Genomic DNA, 16169 nt, shown 5'->3' with positions numbered 1-16169 from the left:
TGTGCATCTAAAAACGGAGAATAACGTAGTCAAGCCCAACGAGGTAAAGATCGAATCCACTTAAAGTGTGGCTGACCCAGCATTACGTCTACCAGCAACCATCTTGGGTAGAACCGTTCGCGCCACTGCATTGCATGTTTTAGCCCAAGGTGAAACGCGCAGGCTCCAACATTCTTGTACCTGACCTCATCGCCCCTAACCCACCGCCAAGCATTTCAAGTTCCGGTGTCATTGCGGCCCGTGTTACTCCCCATCTCCCCTCCTGACACTACCCATACCACTTGAGACACCAGCTTCCATGTCGGATACAGCTTTACACGAACCCGCGCTACCTCAGCTCTCCGATGCGCCTCCCTCCAGCGCCGGTCGCTCGTCTCCCGGCCACCCCGGAGCCGAGCAGCCCCACGAGGAGGCCATCTCCGACGAGCTGAAAGCCCGCCTGGATAAAGTCATCTACTCCGATGTGAGCAGTCGCAAAAAGCCCGCCGAGAACTGGCAATAAAATGAAGCAATTAGACTAACCGCGCTCGTGTCGCATGCAGATCGGCATCACCACTCTCCTAACTCGGCTCAAGCAAAGCGTAGCCTCCGCCAGGGTACGTGGGACGCCAACAGCCCCCAAAGAACCGATCGCAATTGCTGACTATACTCTGCAGGATTTCTCGACATTCCTGAAAAAGCGCGGATCGCTCGAGGAGGAGCACGCTCAGGGGCTTAGGAAGCTCTCCCGAGTGATCAACGATGCGGCGAACCGTACCGAGAACCGACAAGGAACATACAGCTCCAGCTACAAGGATATCCACCGACTGCAAGAGCGGATGGTCGACCATGGCCTCCAATTCGCCGTCTCCCTTCAACAGATGGCCGACGACCTGCACGAGCAAGCGGGTAACATCGAGCGCGGCCGCAAGCAATGGAAGCAGACTGGTTTAGCTGCGGAGAAGCGAGTCGTCGATGCAGAGTCTTTGGCTGAGAAGGCAAAGGCTAAATATGAGACTTTGGCTGAGCAGTACGACCGTGTTCGCACCGGTGATAAGCAGGGTGGCAAGTTTGGCCTGAAGGGCCATAAGTCTGCTGCACAGCATGAGGAGGAGTTGTTGCGCAAGGTTCAGAATGCCGATAGTGACTATGCGGCTAAGGTTCAGGCTGCTCAGGCTGCGCGCCAGGAGCTCGTTTCTACGCACCGGCCTCAGGCTGTTGAGAACCTTCAGAAGCTGATTAGAGAGTGTGACTCTGGCTTGACTTTGCAGCAGCAAAAGTTCGGTATGTTCTACTTATTTGGAGATTGGTTATGCAAATACTTATGGTTTGCAGCTTCTTTCAGTGAGAAATTGCTTCTCGGCCAGGGTCTCTGTGTCAGCCCTCTCAAGACCGATGGCAACACAGGGTCATTTGGTCCCAAGAGTCTTGCCGAAGTTGTGCGTCAGGTTGACAACCAGAAGGATCTCCATGAGTTTATCCTGAGCCACGAGGGCAACCCCGGGGCAGTGGCTTCTGAAGCGGTCAAATATGAGCGCCACCCCGTGAGTCTCCTAGACGCCCCCAATTGCTTTCTTCATTAACGCAGTCAAGACCCTTGGTGGAGGCGGTGCTGCCGCAACCCCTGCTCCCGCGGCGCCTTCGCAACCTAGCTCCCAGAACAAGCGCATGTCGACATTGCCGCAGGCGTTTTCCTCCCAGGCTAATCTGTCTTCACCCGCGCCCCAGCAACCACAGAGCGCTGATAGATTGCCTCAACAACCACCCTATCCGTCCCAACCAGATACCTTCTCCCCACCACCAGCAGGCCAGCAGCCGCCTTACCCAGTCTCAGGACCTCCTGAGCCTGCCCCCAAGGTCCAGGCGCCAATGGCAGGACCTCCCCCAATGGAAAAGGGCTTCCAGTCGAATCTCCCTCCCTTGAAGCCAGTGTTTGGTGTTTCACTAAATGATCTGTACGCCCGGGATGGAACTGCCGTTCCGTTCATTGTGTACCAGTGTTTCCAGGCCGTAGAGCTGTTCGGTCTGGATATGGAGGGTATCTATCGACTTTCGGGAAGTGCCAACCACATTAGCCATATGAAGGCTGTGTTCGATAATGGTGAGTTTGAAACAAGACCTGAGGCATGGCCAATATCTAATCTCAACCAGATTCCTCGCAAGTCGACTTTACCAACCCGGAGAACTTCTACCACGATGTCAACAGTGTGGCAGGACTCGCGAAGCAATTTTTCCGGGACCTTCCTGATCCTCTGTTTACTTCCCAGTATTACTCTCAGTTTGTTGACGCAGCTCGTAAGTGACATGCCATCAAGTCGTATAGAAACAGGAAACTTACCATGGGATAACAGGTATCGACGATGATATCCAACGCCGAGACTCGCTGCACGCCCTTATCAACAGCTTGCCCGATGCTCACTATGCCACTCTTAGGGCTATCATACTGGTATGGCACTCCCAACTCAATATAGATACGATTACTCAGAGATACTAAATCCGCTACAGCATCTGAACAAGATTCAAGAACACTACACCCAGAACCGGATGAACGCGGGCAATCTGGCTATTTGTTTCGGGTATGTTCCACATCGCAACAACCTTCACGACCAATTCATATACTAACTTCTCTTAGACCAACCCTCATGGGCGCCAACTCCGGCGGCAACATCGCCGACGCAGGGTGGCAAGTCCGAGTCATCGAAACGATCCTGAATAACACATTCCAGATCTTTGATGATGATTAGACGTATCGCCCCATCCACCCGTTTCATATCATAGTCCAGAGCCCAGTGCTCACTCTACATTATGCGGTGCACGAACGTCAGTCCACGGGCTCACGTCCTTATGTCCTTTCCTTGTTGCATCGATTTCGGTGCCTCTAATGCCCTCCCAAAGTACATCCTCCTTATGCTCTTTGCGTGTCATGTTCGTCTTCTTATCCACACATCTCCATCTGCCGTGCGCATTCTATTCCTGTGTTTCAGTGATACCTTGCTATGCTACACATTGATACTGTGCTCATTGAACCTTCCTTGTACATATACATATTGTTCTTTTTCTCTTGCCTTACCTTATCTTGGTATTGGTATCGGTCTTGGTTTGTCCACCTCCACTCGATATTGTCAGTAACCAAGTCGTGCATATCCATGGCGCCGATGATTTTGCGTAAAAGGATATATCGTTGTATCCACTTAGTTTACTATCATGTATTGGTTAAAAGGTTGTGACAGATTACTGTAGTCTCTTCATAGAGTCATGATTATGGTTATAGTTATAGCGGACAGAATTCTCGAAACAAGACATCAATATCATCTATAAGAAGTGAAGGCTTTGGTAAAAACATACGAAGTTCAATCCAAGTAATAAACAGTGTGGCTATGGTACATGAGTGTAAATGCTTTCTATATAGATTCCTTTGTGTGCCAAGGAGAGAAGACAGGTACAGAACGGGCTTCTGTATCCAAGTTGTTGTAATGTTGTTGGGGTAGGGACGTGTAGTTGGTACAAACGTTAACACAAGGATGAATGGAAGATGACGTGCTGAAGTGCCAAACTTGAGCAGTAGCGATCCCAGTCCAAAACGAAGGCCAGAGATCAGACGATCCGAAAAGTATAAAACTCGGGTTCGAGTCCCTGCTTATAGAATCTGCAGGTATCCGCGTGTTCCCAGATCGGCGAGTTAGGGCATGTAATATATGAAAAACAAGCCTAGGAGACAGGATTTAGACAAATCTGTTCAAACTTATTTCTTAGGTCCTGAAGGCCCGTTCATCATAGATTCCTTGATTTGCTCCATGCGCTCCATGGCCGACAAGCCCGGCGCGAAGTAGGGATCTTCCATAACCTGTTGCATGGTAGTCGGGGTAACATGGCCCCAAAGCATCCAACCATTATCTTTGCCGTTCCAGCGCAGGTTCTGGACAACGATATACTCAACGCAGTCCTGTTCCTTGGTGGAGACAAGAGTTTCCACGGGCTGGGCTCCTCTCTTGGCTTGTTCGACCTTGCTGGTGGCCATGGACTGGCGACTTGTGACGCGCACGACGATTTGGCGGATGCCGGAGTTGTGGAGTTCGGGGATTGATGTTGCACGGTCTGACATGACGCGGAGGCCGAGGAAGTTGGTGCTTGGCTTGCGCAGGTACTTGACCAGTGTCCATTCCAGTTTCTCGGATGCGTCTCGAGCTTCGATTTGGCCGACTAGGCGTCCGGAGAGCCTCTCACAGCAGAATCGGCGGATCTCGGGAATATTGCCTCTGAAAGTTTGGATGTTGGTTACTGGTTCGAGGAATGGGATTTGGTGGGATGGGACAATGTATGCTTACTGGGCAAATGATGTGTACATCTTTTCCATTAGCTGGGAGGCGATATGACGACGCTGTTTGAAATTGAATGGGAAATTGTTCTCCCGCTTGCAATATTGCAGCAAACTGTATCATAGTTAAAAAATTATATTCTTTGCCAATGTATATGATGCATGCAGCGTTTGGTCAATGCGACAGCCACAAGGTAGACAAAGCATGCTGCTATATTTGTAATATCGAGGGAAGACTGACCTGCCGTAGTTGGTGAACAGGGTCTTGAGCCATGTCCACTCCATGTGCAATCTGTCGCGCGGGTGTTCAAAGATGGAAGGCCGATCCCTCCACAATGGCTTAACGAAGGTTCCAGGTAATATACCAATGTCATTTGGCAATTGATTCATCAGCATGTCCTTGGTGCGAGTCTTGAACGAGGGCTGAGACTGGGAGGGCTGGCGGAAGTTCATGGGCCTGCCAGCCAAGTTTTGAGACGTCTGTGAGAAGGACCGACATTGGTATGAACCAGCCGTACAGGATTGGGCGATGAAGGACCCAGACGGCACAATGCGCGCGGAGGTGCCCGTAGGCAATCGTAGGGTGGACGCCATGGCGAGTGGTTGCGTTGCGAAAGGAAGTGGTTCCTGGATGTCTAGGAAACACAAAATCCGCGGAATTAACAGTCACGTGAATCACTCCGCAAAGTCCCTGTCCAACACTTTAGATAAAGCTCGACCCTTCACAAGGTCCTAAGACCATTTACACTCTCCACTCTACCCACCGGCTTACTCGGTGCCATTTACAACCCTTGGACTGCCTAGTACTCAGTCATCAAACTGCCCCCGAAGCAAAGACACCGCCCGCTATCGACCGGGTCCCATATTTGCCCGATTAGGGGAGCCACAAACAACTTGACAACACCTAGTCTTTTCAAGGCCGATCGCAACGGTCACATTTAATAACCCTTCCAATCATTGCGTGGCGGCCGCATATGCCGCGATTCAGAATAAAGGCTGGCTCCTCCTCGACGTAATGCCTCTCCTCCGCCATACACTCCCCACGAACACCTATCTCGTGCCGACTTGAACCTCCGATCAGCTGTTCCACCCAGCTATCTCAACCCTCCCACCCCATTGCCGCAAGGCCAATTAGCTAAAGCGGTGGCTTCCCCATCTTCTTCCGCCGTCCCACCCTCCCCGACCTCCTCGACTTCCCCTACCCCACTCAGCAGCGATGCCGGCCAGACTGCTCCATCAGCACTTCACCCTCGGGTGGCTGTCATTCTGGGTGTCGACCGCAGGTGGTATATTCCCTTGTTGGTCTGTCGCGCGCTAAGCACGCTGCCCGCTGCTTGGTGGGGACTGCGATGTGCGTTTACCTTTTTGGCTGAGCTTCTGCATATTCGGCCGGGGATGGGACGGGAGGGGTGGGCGGCGGCGATTGTTGGTAGTGTTGGACAGGAATGGGATGTTGAGAGGAGGTTCCGTGTGACGGAGGTGGCTTTGGCTATTATGTGGGTATGTTATCTCTCCCCGGCCTATGTCTATCTTGATTGATATTGATATGGGGCTCAATCTCGTATGCGTCTTGATACTGACAGACTCACCAGTGCTGTGCATCCGCATACCTTTCATATTTCTTCGCTGATTGCATGATGTCTCGATGGTTGGTCGTTCAAAGCCTCCTTGTTATTCCTCATACTCATCCTTGAATCCAGGCTTCTAAACTACACACCGCCAGCCGTTGTGATCCGCCTCTTAACCACAAACGGCCTGATAGCGTATATAACATCTTGGGTGCTCTACCTATCCGGCGCATCCTCGGACCCTCGACTACTCCTACCGGCCTGGATATCCATAACAACTGTACGTTACCATATATCCAACTCCAACCCATACACATCCGCATACTGATCATGTCGCAATACAGTCCCTAACATTCGTCTACCACGCAACCCAAAACCACGCCACAATAAAACGCGAAACAGCAGCCTCCCTACTAGTCGTCTCAGTAGCAAGTTTCCTAAGCATGTCCTCACTCCTCATGCAGCTCCATCTAACGCGCGAAAACGAACCCGAAGTCCCTGTTTTCGTTATCACGCGCAAATTGTGGGATTGGGCCGTTGCTATCTTCCTGCGTATGCGTATTGCGGATGAGAGGGTAGTTGTTGGGGAGTTGTAGGTTTTCTGTGTTATTAATTCGCTTTTGAGGTTGTTGCTTTTTATCTTTGTTCTGTCTTTCTTCTTTCGGGATATCCAACAGAGTTTCTTTCAACATGACGATTCGAGTCGATCTACAGCGTTCGGTAGTGGTGGTTTTTGTACATTTTCGGGATTGGAGGGCTTTCTTCTTCCTCATACTTGTTTGGATTTTTGTTACGGTCTTTCTTTGTTGCGGTTTTATACCTCTGGCCTAGGGATTTCTTTTCTAGATAGGTCAATTCTCTTGGGACTTTCATGCATCAAAGGATTCTATAGTTGGAAAGTGGTAATCCCTAAGACAAACTCCTACTGAGTTGATGGAGTCAGGGTAGGGATTGGTCATGTTCTTTAGCGTATGAATGATTGATAGATCTAATCAGTCCTTATGGTGGGTTAGTTCACAATACAAGGATCCCGTGTGGAGTTCCACATCGGGTTCTACGTTTACACCCAAGCCTGCCGTCTGGAGTATTGGATAAACAGTTGAAATTCCTTGTTTCCAAGCAAAAGCACTGAATCACAAAACAAATAGTAGAAAAGACAGTACGAAGAAGGGAAGAAAGTTGAGACTGCATCGCATGCCCCAGTCCCTGGATCTCCTTGAGAAGCCAGGTTGACAAATTGACCAAGGCAATGAGCAACAAGTAACCCTCTCAGAGAGGAAACGAATGCGAACACAGTCATAAGAAAAAAAGAGATAAAGAATTGTCTGGCTAAGCAGGTAATGGGTATCTACCAACGCGTCGTTCCGTCATAATCCCGTCCTAATGATAAGCGGTCGAGCCCCCGCTCTCCTGCCGACCATGCGGGTATCGGCGCACACAGGTGTAGCGGGTCATTTCGACAAGGCCCAGCTCTACGCCAGGCACAGAGTGGTGGGGGGAGAAAGCAAGAGTCCTGATCGGTTTGAGGGCCAGTACAGAGAGAGGCCAGCGGGATAGAGATGCATGGGCAAGCTTCCTATACCACCGCTCACAGGGCAACAAACTGGGAAGAGGGGATCGGAACAAGGCATGTTGTTGGGATTAGAATCCGTGGACCTGAGAGCGCTGGGTTAGATGGTGATACTACCGAGCAGGAAGCGGGGCGACATACCTTGATGGTCTTGGCATCAAGCTCCAGGCCCTCCTTCTTGTCAGTCAAGAACTCCTGGACATCCTTTCGCTGGTCTCCTTGCAGCTGAATCACCTCGCCCATCTCGGTGTCAGCGACGATGGTGCCATTGCAAGCTGAGAAACAAGTTAGGTGAGTCCGCACGAGAAAAAGCAATGAGGCCAAAAACATACCGAACTTCTTCTTGATGACCTTAAGAATCTTCTTCTGGTCGAACTTCTTAGGCAGACCCTGGACAGTGGTCAGAGTCTTACGACCATTGCGCTCTGTGAAACAAGACGGTTAGCATGGTACCCCTTTTAGCGCCGGCGAGTCGCGACGGCAGCGACCGACGGGAAGGACAGGAATAAGGACGTACGCTGAATCCGTATGTGGATATAGTTCTGAGACTGTTTGGTCTCGCCGGTATCTTCGTCGGCTTCGGCGAAGGGGTCTGTGACGGTGTAGGGTCAGCCTCAGTCCAGTACCAAATTATTACCCCGCCGCAGTAAGACGAGGTGAGACGAGGTGGGGGTAGGTTGGAATCCACATCTTATACTCAGCCCGGGAGCAGATGCATCTCGAGGTCGCGTCGAGAGTGTACAAAGGCGTGGGAATGTATGAAAATGGGTTGATGCCCGACACGCGCTGGGAGGGGGAAAGTGGCGAACTTACCGAAGGTCTTGAGGTTTTCGATGGACATAAACTCGGCCTTTGCGTGATAAACGGCTCTTGAAAGCGTTGTTGGTAGAGAGAGCGAGAGGCGAGATTCAATATCTCTTTGAAAGACGAGGTGTGTGTGTGGAACGGAGAGAGGCTTGAGGCTGAAATGTTGGAAGAATCAGAGAGAAGAGCAGAGCCTTTTGAGGAAAGAGTCACGTTGTGGGGAAGGCGGTGAGGGGAAGGCGGTGTGGCCCAGGTACATCTACGACCAGGTGGCAATATGAGGTGTACTGATGTACTGAATACTTCTAAACTAAACTGGCAAACAATTATGCCCAGATGACTTTGATTGCGGCAATATTGAGGTCTGAGCGAAACTCATGGATAATGGTACAGCGTTACAATATGGTGGATCCCCCAACCTTTATATCAAACCCAACACTTTTACCAATTGTAATTCAGTGAAGATTGCAGGAAAGTATTATGTCTGTTGTAAAAAGGTATCGAATTCGCGTGTTTAGGCCGAAGGCAGGGGAGTCGGTGTGGGGGCAGCACGGCCACCAGGAGCCTGGGGAGGCATGAAGAGCGGGAAGTAGGTCTGGAATGGGGTCAGAAAGATGCCAATGGCCATGTAGATCGAATGCCATGCTGTTCGGGGCACATACAACAACCAGGGCCATCACTATACCACGATATTAGTCGAATTCAAGGAGAAGGGGGCAGGAGCACACATGGGAAGCACGAACAGGACATGAGAACCGACATATAAGCCGGTGTAGCAGCATTCTTCTTCTGGTCTGGGGATTCACCGAGCCAGGTCTGGAGCGAAAAGACGAATGAAACCCTGTATTCGAGTCAGATCGGGCCGATACCACTGCCTGTCTCACACTTACCATCCGATCATACTGTGTCCCGCGAGTTGTTAACAGTGTTCTTCGTTCTTGACCTGTGATAAATGCGCGGCGCGTATCGCTTACCGGTTGCGAGTGAACATCTAGGAGGCGAAGTGTCAGCACAAACGTATGCGACGCGAAGCTGGGGAGGCACTTACAGCGGCCATGGGCATGGTGCTCGACATTGTGCCTGTTGCATAACATCAGTCCTGATCCTGGGGCTGGGTTATCTGAAGACGTGGCGTACTGGAGATATCGGCATCGCTGCTGCTCTTGGGAGGATCGACGTAGGGGATGGCTGGGGTTGTTAGATTGACTGCAATGACCGAAATCGAGTCCACTCACCGAGGTCAGCCCTCCGCATATCTTTCTTTGACGACATGGTTGGTGTTGGATGGTTGTAAGAAGGATCGAACTGACCCCGTACGCCAAGGCCAGTCTGGGCCTCCCTCCGAGACCCCCGGATTGAATATCTCCGACACTTCTCTTTACGTTTACTTCTTACACCTTACTTACATCTTACACCGAATATACGGAGGGTCGGCAAAGTAGATCATTGCATTACCCACCGAGAACATGTCATGACCGGGTCCAACTGCCTGTCGGTGTGATGCCTGTGCATTGGTCACTTTCAGCCCCCTTGCAGTCTGATTGCCAGAGCACCTTGCACGGCATCTGAAAGCATAACCAGGTCAAACATGCCTCGGAGACCAAAGACCAGGTTGTGACAGCTCACCTCATGTCGATCAGTTATGTGCTCCGGGTGTGGGCCGACGCTCTACGGAATGTGGACGGTGGACAGTGGCCGGTGGACTTGATAAGCAGACTTGAAGCCTCGGGGATTATTTGGCCAAGACTGCTCTATGACCTGTGTAACACCGTTATCAAGAGAAGAAAAAGGAAGTGTAATCCCGCGCGGCTAAGACTTGTAACGAAACAGGCAAATCGCCACGGACAAGGACATGGAGGGCGGGGGGGGGACTTTGACGGGAGTTGGCGGACTTGGCTGGCATGATAGGACATCTCGGTAAAGACTCGGATATCAGGGGCAAATAGATGTGGCTCCATCATTCTTGGTAACACTGAAGTTGTAGTTAATCATATGATATGGAAATCATTCCGTCGATCCCTAACTGGACACTGAGCACTTCGGCTTCCTGGACTTGCTTGTTTCGACTGTTCCCCATATCCGCTCTATATCCGAGTCCCCGATCATTCAGCCCTTAACATTTTTCTTCACTTCCAACCTATCACGCCTTAACCTCGTCTAATCTCTGCACTTTCTGTACTTTGGTATCTCCGATCTGACCGACGATTCGTTTCCTCCCACATATCGCCCGAATGACCTGATTATACCCCCATATCGCATCATGAGCCTAAGATGATACCCCAATCTTCCGGCCAACCGTGGGGCCCTTCTCTACGAACGGTCAATGGCCCCGGACGGGTTGAGAATGCGATGTTAGGCCATGATCATCTCGACAGGCCTATGCCGCAGCCGCCGATCCGCCCAGCCGTCGTCGACCTGACCGCAGGCGGTCCAGAGTCGCAGGATCGAGAACCACCCCCAAACGACCGAGATTGGATGTGCCAGGTGGATCAAATGCGACGGATACTGGTGCGACTATGAGCGCAGAGGCAAAGAGTACTCCTGGAAGCGCAACTTCGCGACCTACGGTGTCGTGGCGCGGCCGGCCGCTCTGGTCCTTTCAAGCCGTGGTGTCGGAACTTCCGAACAGCGAGAATCGAGGCGATGGCACCGGTTCGAAGCCTCTATCGCCGCCGCCGTTACCTGCTCAGCCATGGGAGATCCCCGCTGTCGAGCCCCCGGCAACCACCGTTGTGAAGTCGAGGGAAAGCTCACCCGTCGGCGCTGTACAGACGACCCCATATCGCATTGAGACTCCCTCCGCTGCCCCGGTATACAAGAACCAGAGTAAGTGATCGCCATATCGCAGGGTGTCGCTATCGGACTAACATCTGCAGAACCCGCCGATTTCACCCCATGGACCGGGAATCATCCCGAGGACATCCTCAACGAACAAACCGCGAAACAAGGCTACTACGACCGGACACAAGTCTCCCAGAATGAATCCAATACCGCAAGACCAGCTCTTTACGCGCAGTTGAAACACCGGACGGGGTTGCAGATGCTCTCGTCGGTCTTTGCCGCGACACTAGAGAAACGGCAAAACCACAACACCATCCATGCACCATCGACCTTCAAACCGCCTCCTCGAGTCACTCTCACAGATAACAAGCGCGAAGGCTGGCTTCGCGATCTCGCCAATCCAACTGTTCCGCTGCGAAAGCTGAGCCGAACCATTCCACACGGTATCCGCGGCAAGGTTCTTCTGGACCAGTGCCTCGGGAAATGGATTCCTGTCGCACGCGCTGTCTGGCTCGCCAAATGTGTCGGCGCCAATGAGATTCGTGCGTTCAAGCGCAAAGGCACAAGCGGTGCGCTGGCTGTCGGCTTGGAGGCGAAATGGGTTCGGGAATGGACGGCAAATGTTCAGCAATTTGTCGAGGGTGTATTCAGCGCGCCAAAATCCTCGGACTGGAAGGCCAAGATGACTTATGCGTATGTGTTAATGGTTTCCCTCTTGTGAACAGCATGCTTACTCTTACCGCAGCGTCGGGTTGACTGCTCGTCTGTTCTTCGAAAACCTGCTCGACCATGATCACTTTCTTGAGTGGTTTCTGACATCCTTTGAGGCTGCCTCGCTCGGTACAATCCCCGTCTGGCTGTTGATGCTTGGTGTATATTGGAATAGTATAATGCGATATCGACGAAGAGGGCGACGACTGGCCGAGCTGCTTCTCGAAAAGTTGCGTCAGGTGAGTTATTTTTGAGAAAACCGATATGTGTCTGCCGTCAATACTGATGGTTATCATAGGCAAATGAAGCAAAACTAGCTTCTCTTCAACCTCTCATCGATCGACTTGCTCGCTTCATCAAACGTCTCGTTTGTGACCATACGTCCTCAATGATCCTCCCGAACACTTGGGAGACGTATAAACAACAAGTGTCATCGGTACTCGACCTAGAAAATGCATGTGAAAAGGCCCTATTCCAAAACCTCGCCGAACGCAATGCGCGAGTGCAGCGGCCAAACCACTCCAAACAAACCAACAACCGCTCACCACATCAACGCATCATTCGACTCCTCGATTCCATCCGCTCCGCACACGACATCTCCTCCATGTCCTCCTACTTCGACACCTTTGAAGACAAGGCTGAGTTGGTCTCCAAGCTGCTGGAATGGCTGTCCACGCCCTTCCGCCATGGCCTCTGCCGGGTCTACATCGGTGCTCGCCTTCTTCGGAAATGGAAATCAGCTGGCGTGGACATAGACAGCCACATACTCGCTTTTCTCTCACGTGGACGGAATAATCAGAGGTTGGTCATGGACCAGATCTATCATGTTATCTCTGAGCTTGTCAGGTCACAGACATTCTCAGTTGGTCGCTATCTTCAGTGGCTTATGGCGAGAGGTGTTACCAATAGCCCTTCAATCACAGATCATAATGTGAGTGTTGTATCTTGGAGGAACGAAGCCTCTAATTACTGACAAACTGCAGATAAAGGACTTACCAATCGACATCGGACTGATCGCGCAACTTCCCGTTGGTCGTCTTCCAGAACATGTTGCGAATTTGCGCAACACTCTGCAAACCAGGACTGGGCTATCTGTTTCTGAAGAATATGCCGTAATTGACAATGTGAAAGAGATCATCAGCCAACGTCTGCCGGGAATCTTTGGTGACAATGCACACACGACAATGGCAGTAGATTCATTACCATCGAGCCTAACATGGGCCGTCAAGGCGGAAATTGGTCAGTGGCTACGCCGTGCCATTGCCCAACACAATCGAAATGCGGCAGAGTGAGTACATTCTTTCTACCTAGTTTTTCCTCCACTAATATCTGGATAGATCGACTACTGGGGCATTCCCTGCTGGTGCTGTTCCCGTGGTATCTGCGCTAACTCCCACCGAGATCTATACTGTCCGTGACATTCTGGAATCATTTGGGGACATCTCAATGCTAGCTGATGTATTGAACTTCGCATCAAGCTGCACCGACAGCACTGTCCTTGCATCAGTAGCAGATACCACAAACTGCCATTTCGACTCTCTCTGCGTGATCGGCGCTACAACCGATCTCTTCCGGCGACTTATTGATGCATACGCAGGCATCAAGAGGTTCGGCGTGCCAGGCCTTGATTTGGTTTTCTCTCTTATCGAACTTGGCTTGCGTATTCCGAGCGAGGTCAACACTGTTGCAATTCTTCGGCAGGATCTCTCCCGCATGGAAAACAAGTCGATCATGGCTGCGTACTCCCCCGTCTCTGACCACATCCCCGACAACTTCGGTGACACCGATCCTTTCCTTCGAGAGAAATTGGATCAGATTTTACTGACAGGAAATGTCATGGATGAGCCCACGTTGGACGCGATATTCAGCGCATTGACGAAACATCTGGAGGCCGAGCAGGGTCACTCGAAACTGTCAGCAAACGACACATGTCGTTACCTGGCACAGTTGAGGTCTTTCCACCCAAAACACTTCGATGTCATTCTCGCCCGCTGGGTCTGTGGCCATCTGCGATCGCCTGACCGTACTACTTTGCTACGGATTCTCCCGCCGCTCATCGGTGTCGGATGCGTTACCATTCGAGCATTCCTGGCCCTTGCCATGAGACTTGCGCTGTCTACACCAGCGAAAATTCCCAAAACAGCTCACTTGCCAGCAGACCTCGTCCAGCTTCTCTTGCCTTCCACTAAAGAGAACAGACGGTTTGATCTGGTCTCCTATCGGTTCCAGCTAGCACAACAGGAATTCCTCACCAAGAATACCGAGGAAGCGCTCAAGATCGTTTGCGATGCGGCGGCTTCAGCCAATACCGGTGATGATGCTCCGGTTAAGTACAGTGATCTGGAGAACTCGATGGTCATATTGCTACGTGATCTTCTTGTGAGAAAGCCTGAGTGTGTGGCGCAGAAGTGCATGCAAAAGCTCGCTGAGCAGTATCCGGCCGCTTTGGGTATGGTTCAGAAAGCACTTGATCTTCTTCTGGGTATTGATCCACACTCAGATGGAAAATCAGTTCTTTCCGAGATTGAGAAGCTGGCTAGTATGACCGACGACTTTTCGCTTCCATTCTGCCAACTGAAGCTGCAAGTTCTATTCCACGCAGATTCGGGAACTGAGGATCGCAACAGTATTGTCGATGCCATGTTCAAGACGGCTGTGGCAGATTCCCGCGCCCACAGGCTTCATTGGGTTGATCTTGTTGCGCTGATGAGCCCTGATGCAGTTCGACAGATTCGCGAACGTGCCGAAAAGGAGTTCTTCTCTGTTCCACTCTTGGAAAACTCGACCAGCGATACGCCTGATCAACCCGACAAGCTGGGGCCACTAGAAACAGCCAAATTGTATCTCACTATCATCGAAGAACTCGCAGGCAGCGTCCCCGAGTCCGGAACCTCATCCGTCGGCTCAGTCTTGGTGGAGAAGATGGACGCACTCCTGCACAAGATCATCACAATGCACAGTACCCTCGTCAACACACAAAGCACAGCCAGCCAAACCCGCTCAAAATTCGAACGCGGCCTCGCATTCTGGTTCTCAGCGCTCCTCCGCATGGTCGTCATCCATCGCTCCGCCTTCATCCACCAACCCCAAACCTTCAAGCCTAACCCTCCCCACGACCAACTCCGCCTCCTAATCTCAATCTTCTGCATCGCCCTCTCCCGCCTACCAGGAAATGTCCTTCGCCTCTTCCCAGCAGCGGACTACTTCCCTCACCCGACGTCAACCCCGGAAGACTACCGCCCCTGCCCAGGAATCCTCCTTCAAACCCACGCCCTCGACGTGGCAGCCTCCCTCATCGATATCTTCCCCGATGAAGTCCGCTTCCAATGCGCCCGCTTCCTCAAAGAGAAATGTCCCTCTTTCGTGCCATTCCAGAATGACTCCCGTTTCCTCTACCTCCTCGGTCCAACGCCTGATCAGTCTTCTGTCAATCCACAGCACGTCTCTGCCCCGTCACCGGCGGCGTCGGCATCGACTCCTACCCCCACGCCTGCGCCTTTCCCTGCTGTCGGTGCATCCGCTGCGCAGCAGTCTGCCGTTGCGGCGTCTAGCTTGTCGAGTGGATATCCCGATGATACAAATTGCATGGCGAGTCGATTGCGTCTTCAACATCGGGGCAGAGTCGTTGGGCCTTATCCTGTAAGGCCTTGGGAGTTGCTTGAGGATGCGGCACCGTTTGTGGGTGTTAATGATACGGCCGTTAATTTGGGCTATTTCGATGCTCGGCGTGTGAGAGCTTGATGACTCGTTGCGTATCTTCTGGGGAGGGTTATTTAGGGCTGGCATCCTCTTCAATCCCGGTTATCTCCATTCCTCCTCTCCGACCTTCTCTCGACACGTCCCATCCTTGATCTCTCGATCTTAAGAGATCGCCATCTCTCCCTCCCGTTTCACCCTCTCAACCCGACTCTATAACCCTACACACCGTATTCCCCCTCCCCCTTCACTCCACGCTCTCCATCACCACCATTACCTTACCTCAACATCTCTCCCACTTATCGATTACAACCGTGAGCGCTTGCATTAAGATAATTTTTCCGATCTATTTCACGTTCTGTTCTGCTCTTTGCTCTCCATTTCGGCCCAGTTCTTTTTTACTTCTTTTCGTTTGTTCGGGACATCTCATCGGCGTGCATCATCTTCTGCTTTCAACCACACTGGCATTCGGTATCTATGACATGACATGGCATGCAACATGCAGGATTGCATCGAGAAGCATTTTTGTATATATATATCCACCGGCTTCCTTTTCGGCGTTCTATTTTGATTTCAACTAGGCAAGGAGGGAAAGGCCTCAAGTGGTTCTTATCTTTGCCGGGAAATCAATATCACTTGCAACCATCAATATCAACTATGATCTGCTATGGGCTATTACTTCTGCCTTGACTTAATTTTGCATCTATTCTTTATCCTTGATATTCTTCCCTTATTCTTGGTTTAG

General features: G+C 51.4%; 6 protein-coding genes across 6 annotated transcripts; 3 read left to right on the top strand and 3 right to left on the bottom strand.

The window, feature by feature from the left end:
* Positions 1-298: 298 nt before the first annotated feature.
* On the top strand, positions 299-2723 carry rgd1 (putative Rho GTPase activator (Rgd1); the record flags this gene model as incomplete). The annotated part of the gene is made up of 9 exons (XM_058513317.1): positions 299-463; positions 543-596; positions 657-1263; positions 1315-1523; positions 1573-2080; positions 2131-2274; positions 2331-2425; positions 2485-2555; positions 2612-2723. The coding sequence occupies 9 exons, from the start codon at positions 299-301 to the stop codon at positions 2721-2723; spliced, it is 1965 nt and encodes a 654-aa protein (XP_058374646.1).
* A 998-nt stretch (positions 2724-3721) lies between these two features.
* N7446_004567 (uncharacterized protein) lies at positions 3722-4888 on the bottom strand (the record flags this gene model as incomplete). The annotated part of the gene is made up of 3 exons (XM_058513316.1): positions 3722-4235; positions 4305-4409; positions 4536-4888. 3 exons carry the CDS (start codon positions 4886-4888, stop codon positions 3722-3724), a joined length of 972 nt encoding a protein of 323 aa, XP_058374645.1.
* Positions 4889-5689: 801 nt separating this feature from the next.
* Positions 5690-6458, top strand: N7446_004566 (uncharacterized protein; the record flags this gene model as incomplete). Its single annotated transcript, XM_058513315.1, has 4 exons — positions 5690-5794; positions 5887-5942; positions 5995-6142; positions 6207-6458. 4 exons carry the CDS (start codon positions 5690-5692, stop codon positions 6456-6458), a joined length of 561 nt encoding a protein of 186 aa, XP_058374644.1.
* Positions 6459-7058: 600 nt separating this feature from the next.
* On the bottom strand, positions 7059-8395 carry N7446_004565 (translation initiation factor eIF1). Its single transcript, XM_058513314.1, has 5 exons — positions 8246-8395; positions 7950-8024; positions 7765-7857; positions 7574-7707; positions 7059-7518 (listed from the first exon to the last, which is right to left on the bottom strand). Exons 1-5 carry the CDS (start codon positions 8271-8273, stop codon positions 7504-7506), a joined length of 345 nt encoding a protein of 114 aa, XP_058374643.1. The 5' UTR covers positions 8274-8395; the 3' UTR covers positions 7059-7503.
* Positions 8396-8750: 355 nt separating this feature from the next.
* N7446_004564 (uncharacterized protein) lies at positions 8751-9508 on the bottom strand (the record flags this gene model as incomplete). Its single annotated transcript, XM_058513313.1, has 8 exons — positions 8751-8831; positions 8899-8915; positions 8980-9077; positions 9127-9138; positions 9211-9227; positions 9285-9316; positions 9374-9424; positions 9472-9508. 8 exons carry the CDS (start codon positions 9506-9508, stop codon positions 8751-8753), a joined length of 345 nt encoding a protein of 114 aa, XP_058374642.1.
* Positions 9509-10507: 999 nt separating this feature from the next.
* Positions 10508-15567, top strand: N7446_004563 (mediator of RNA polymerase II transcription subunit 12; the record flags this gene model as incomplete). Its single annotated transcript, XM_058513312.1, is given in 7 exon segments — positions 10508-10664; positions 10679-11062; positions 11113-11710; positions 11763-11967; positions 12027-12659; positions 12712-13016; positions 13066-15567. 7 exon segments carry the CDS (start codon positions 10508-10510, stop codon positions 15467-15469), a joined length of 4686 nt encoding a protein of 1561 aa, XP_058374641.1. The 3' UTR covers positions 15470-15567.
* Positions 15568-16169: the final 602 nt, after the last annotated feature.

This window comes from Penicillium canescens, assembly GCF_028828765.1.
Source record: "Penicillium canescens strain IBT 15451 chromosome Unknown utg000003l_segment0_segment0, whole genome shotgun sequence".
Taxonomy (NCBI): Eukaryota; Fungi; Ascomycota; class Eurotiomycetes; order Eurotiales; family Aspergillaceae; genus Penicillium; species Penicillium canescens.
The sequence above is the reverse complement of the archived record's forward strand: the minus strand, read 5'-3'. Positions and strand labels throughout refer to the sequence as shown.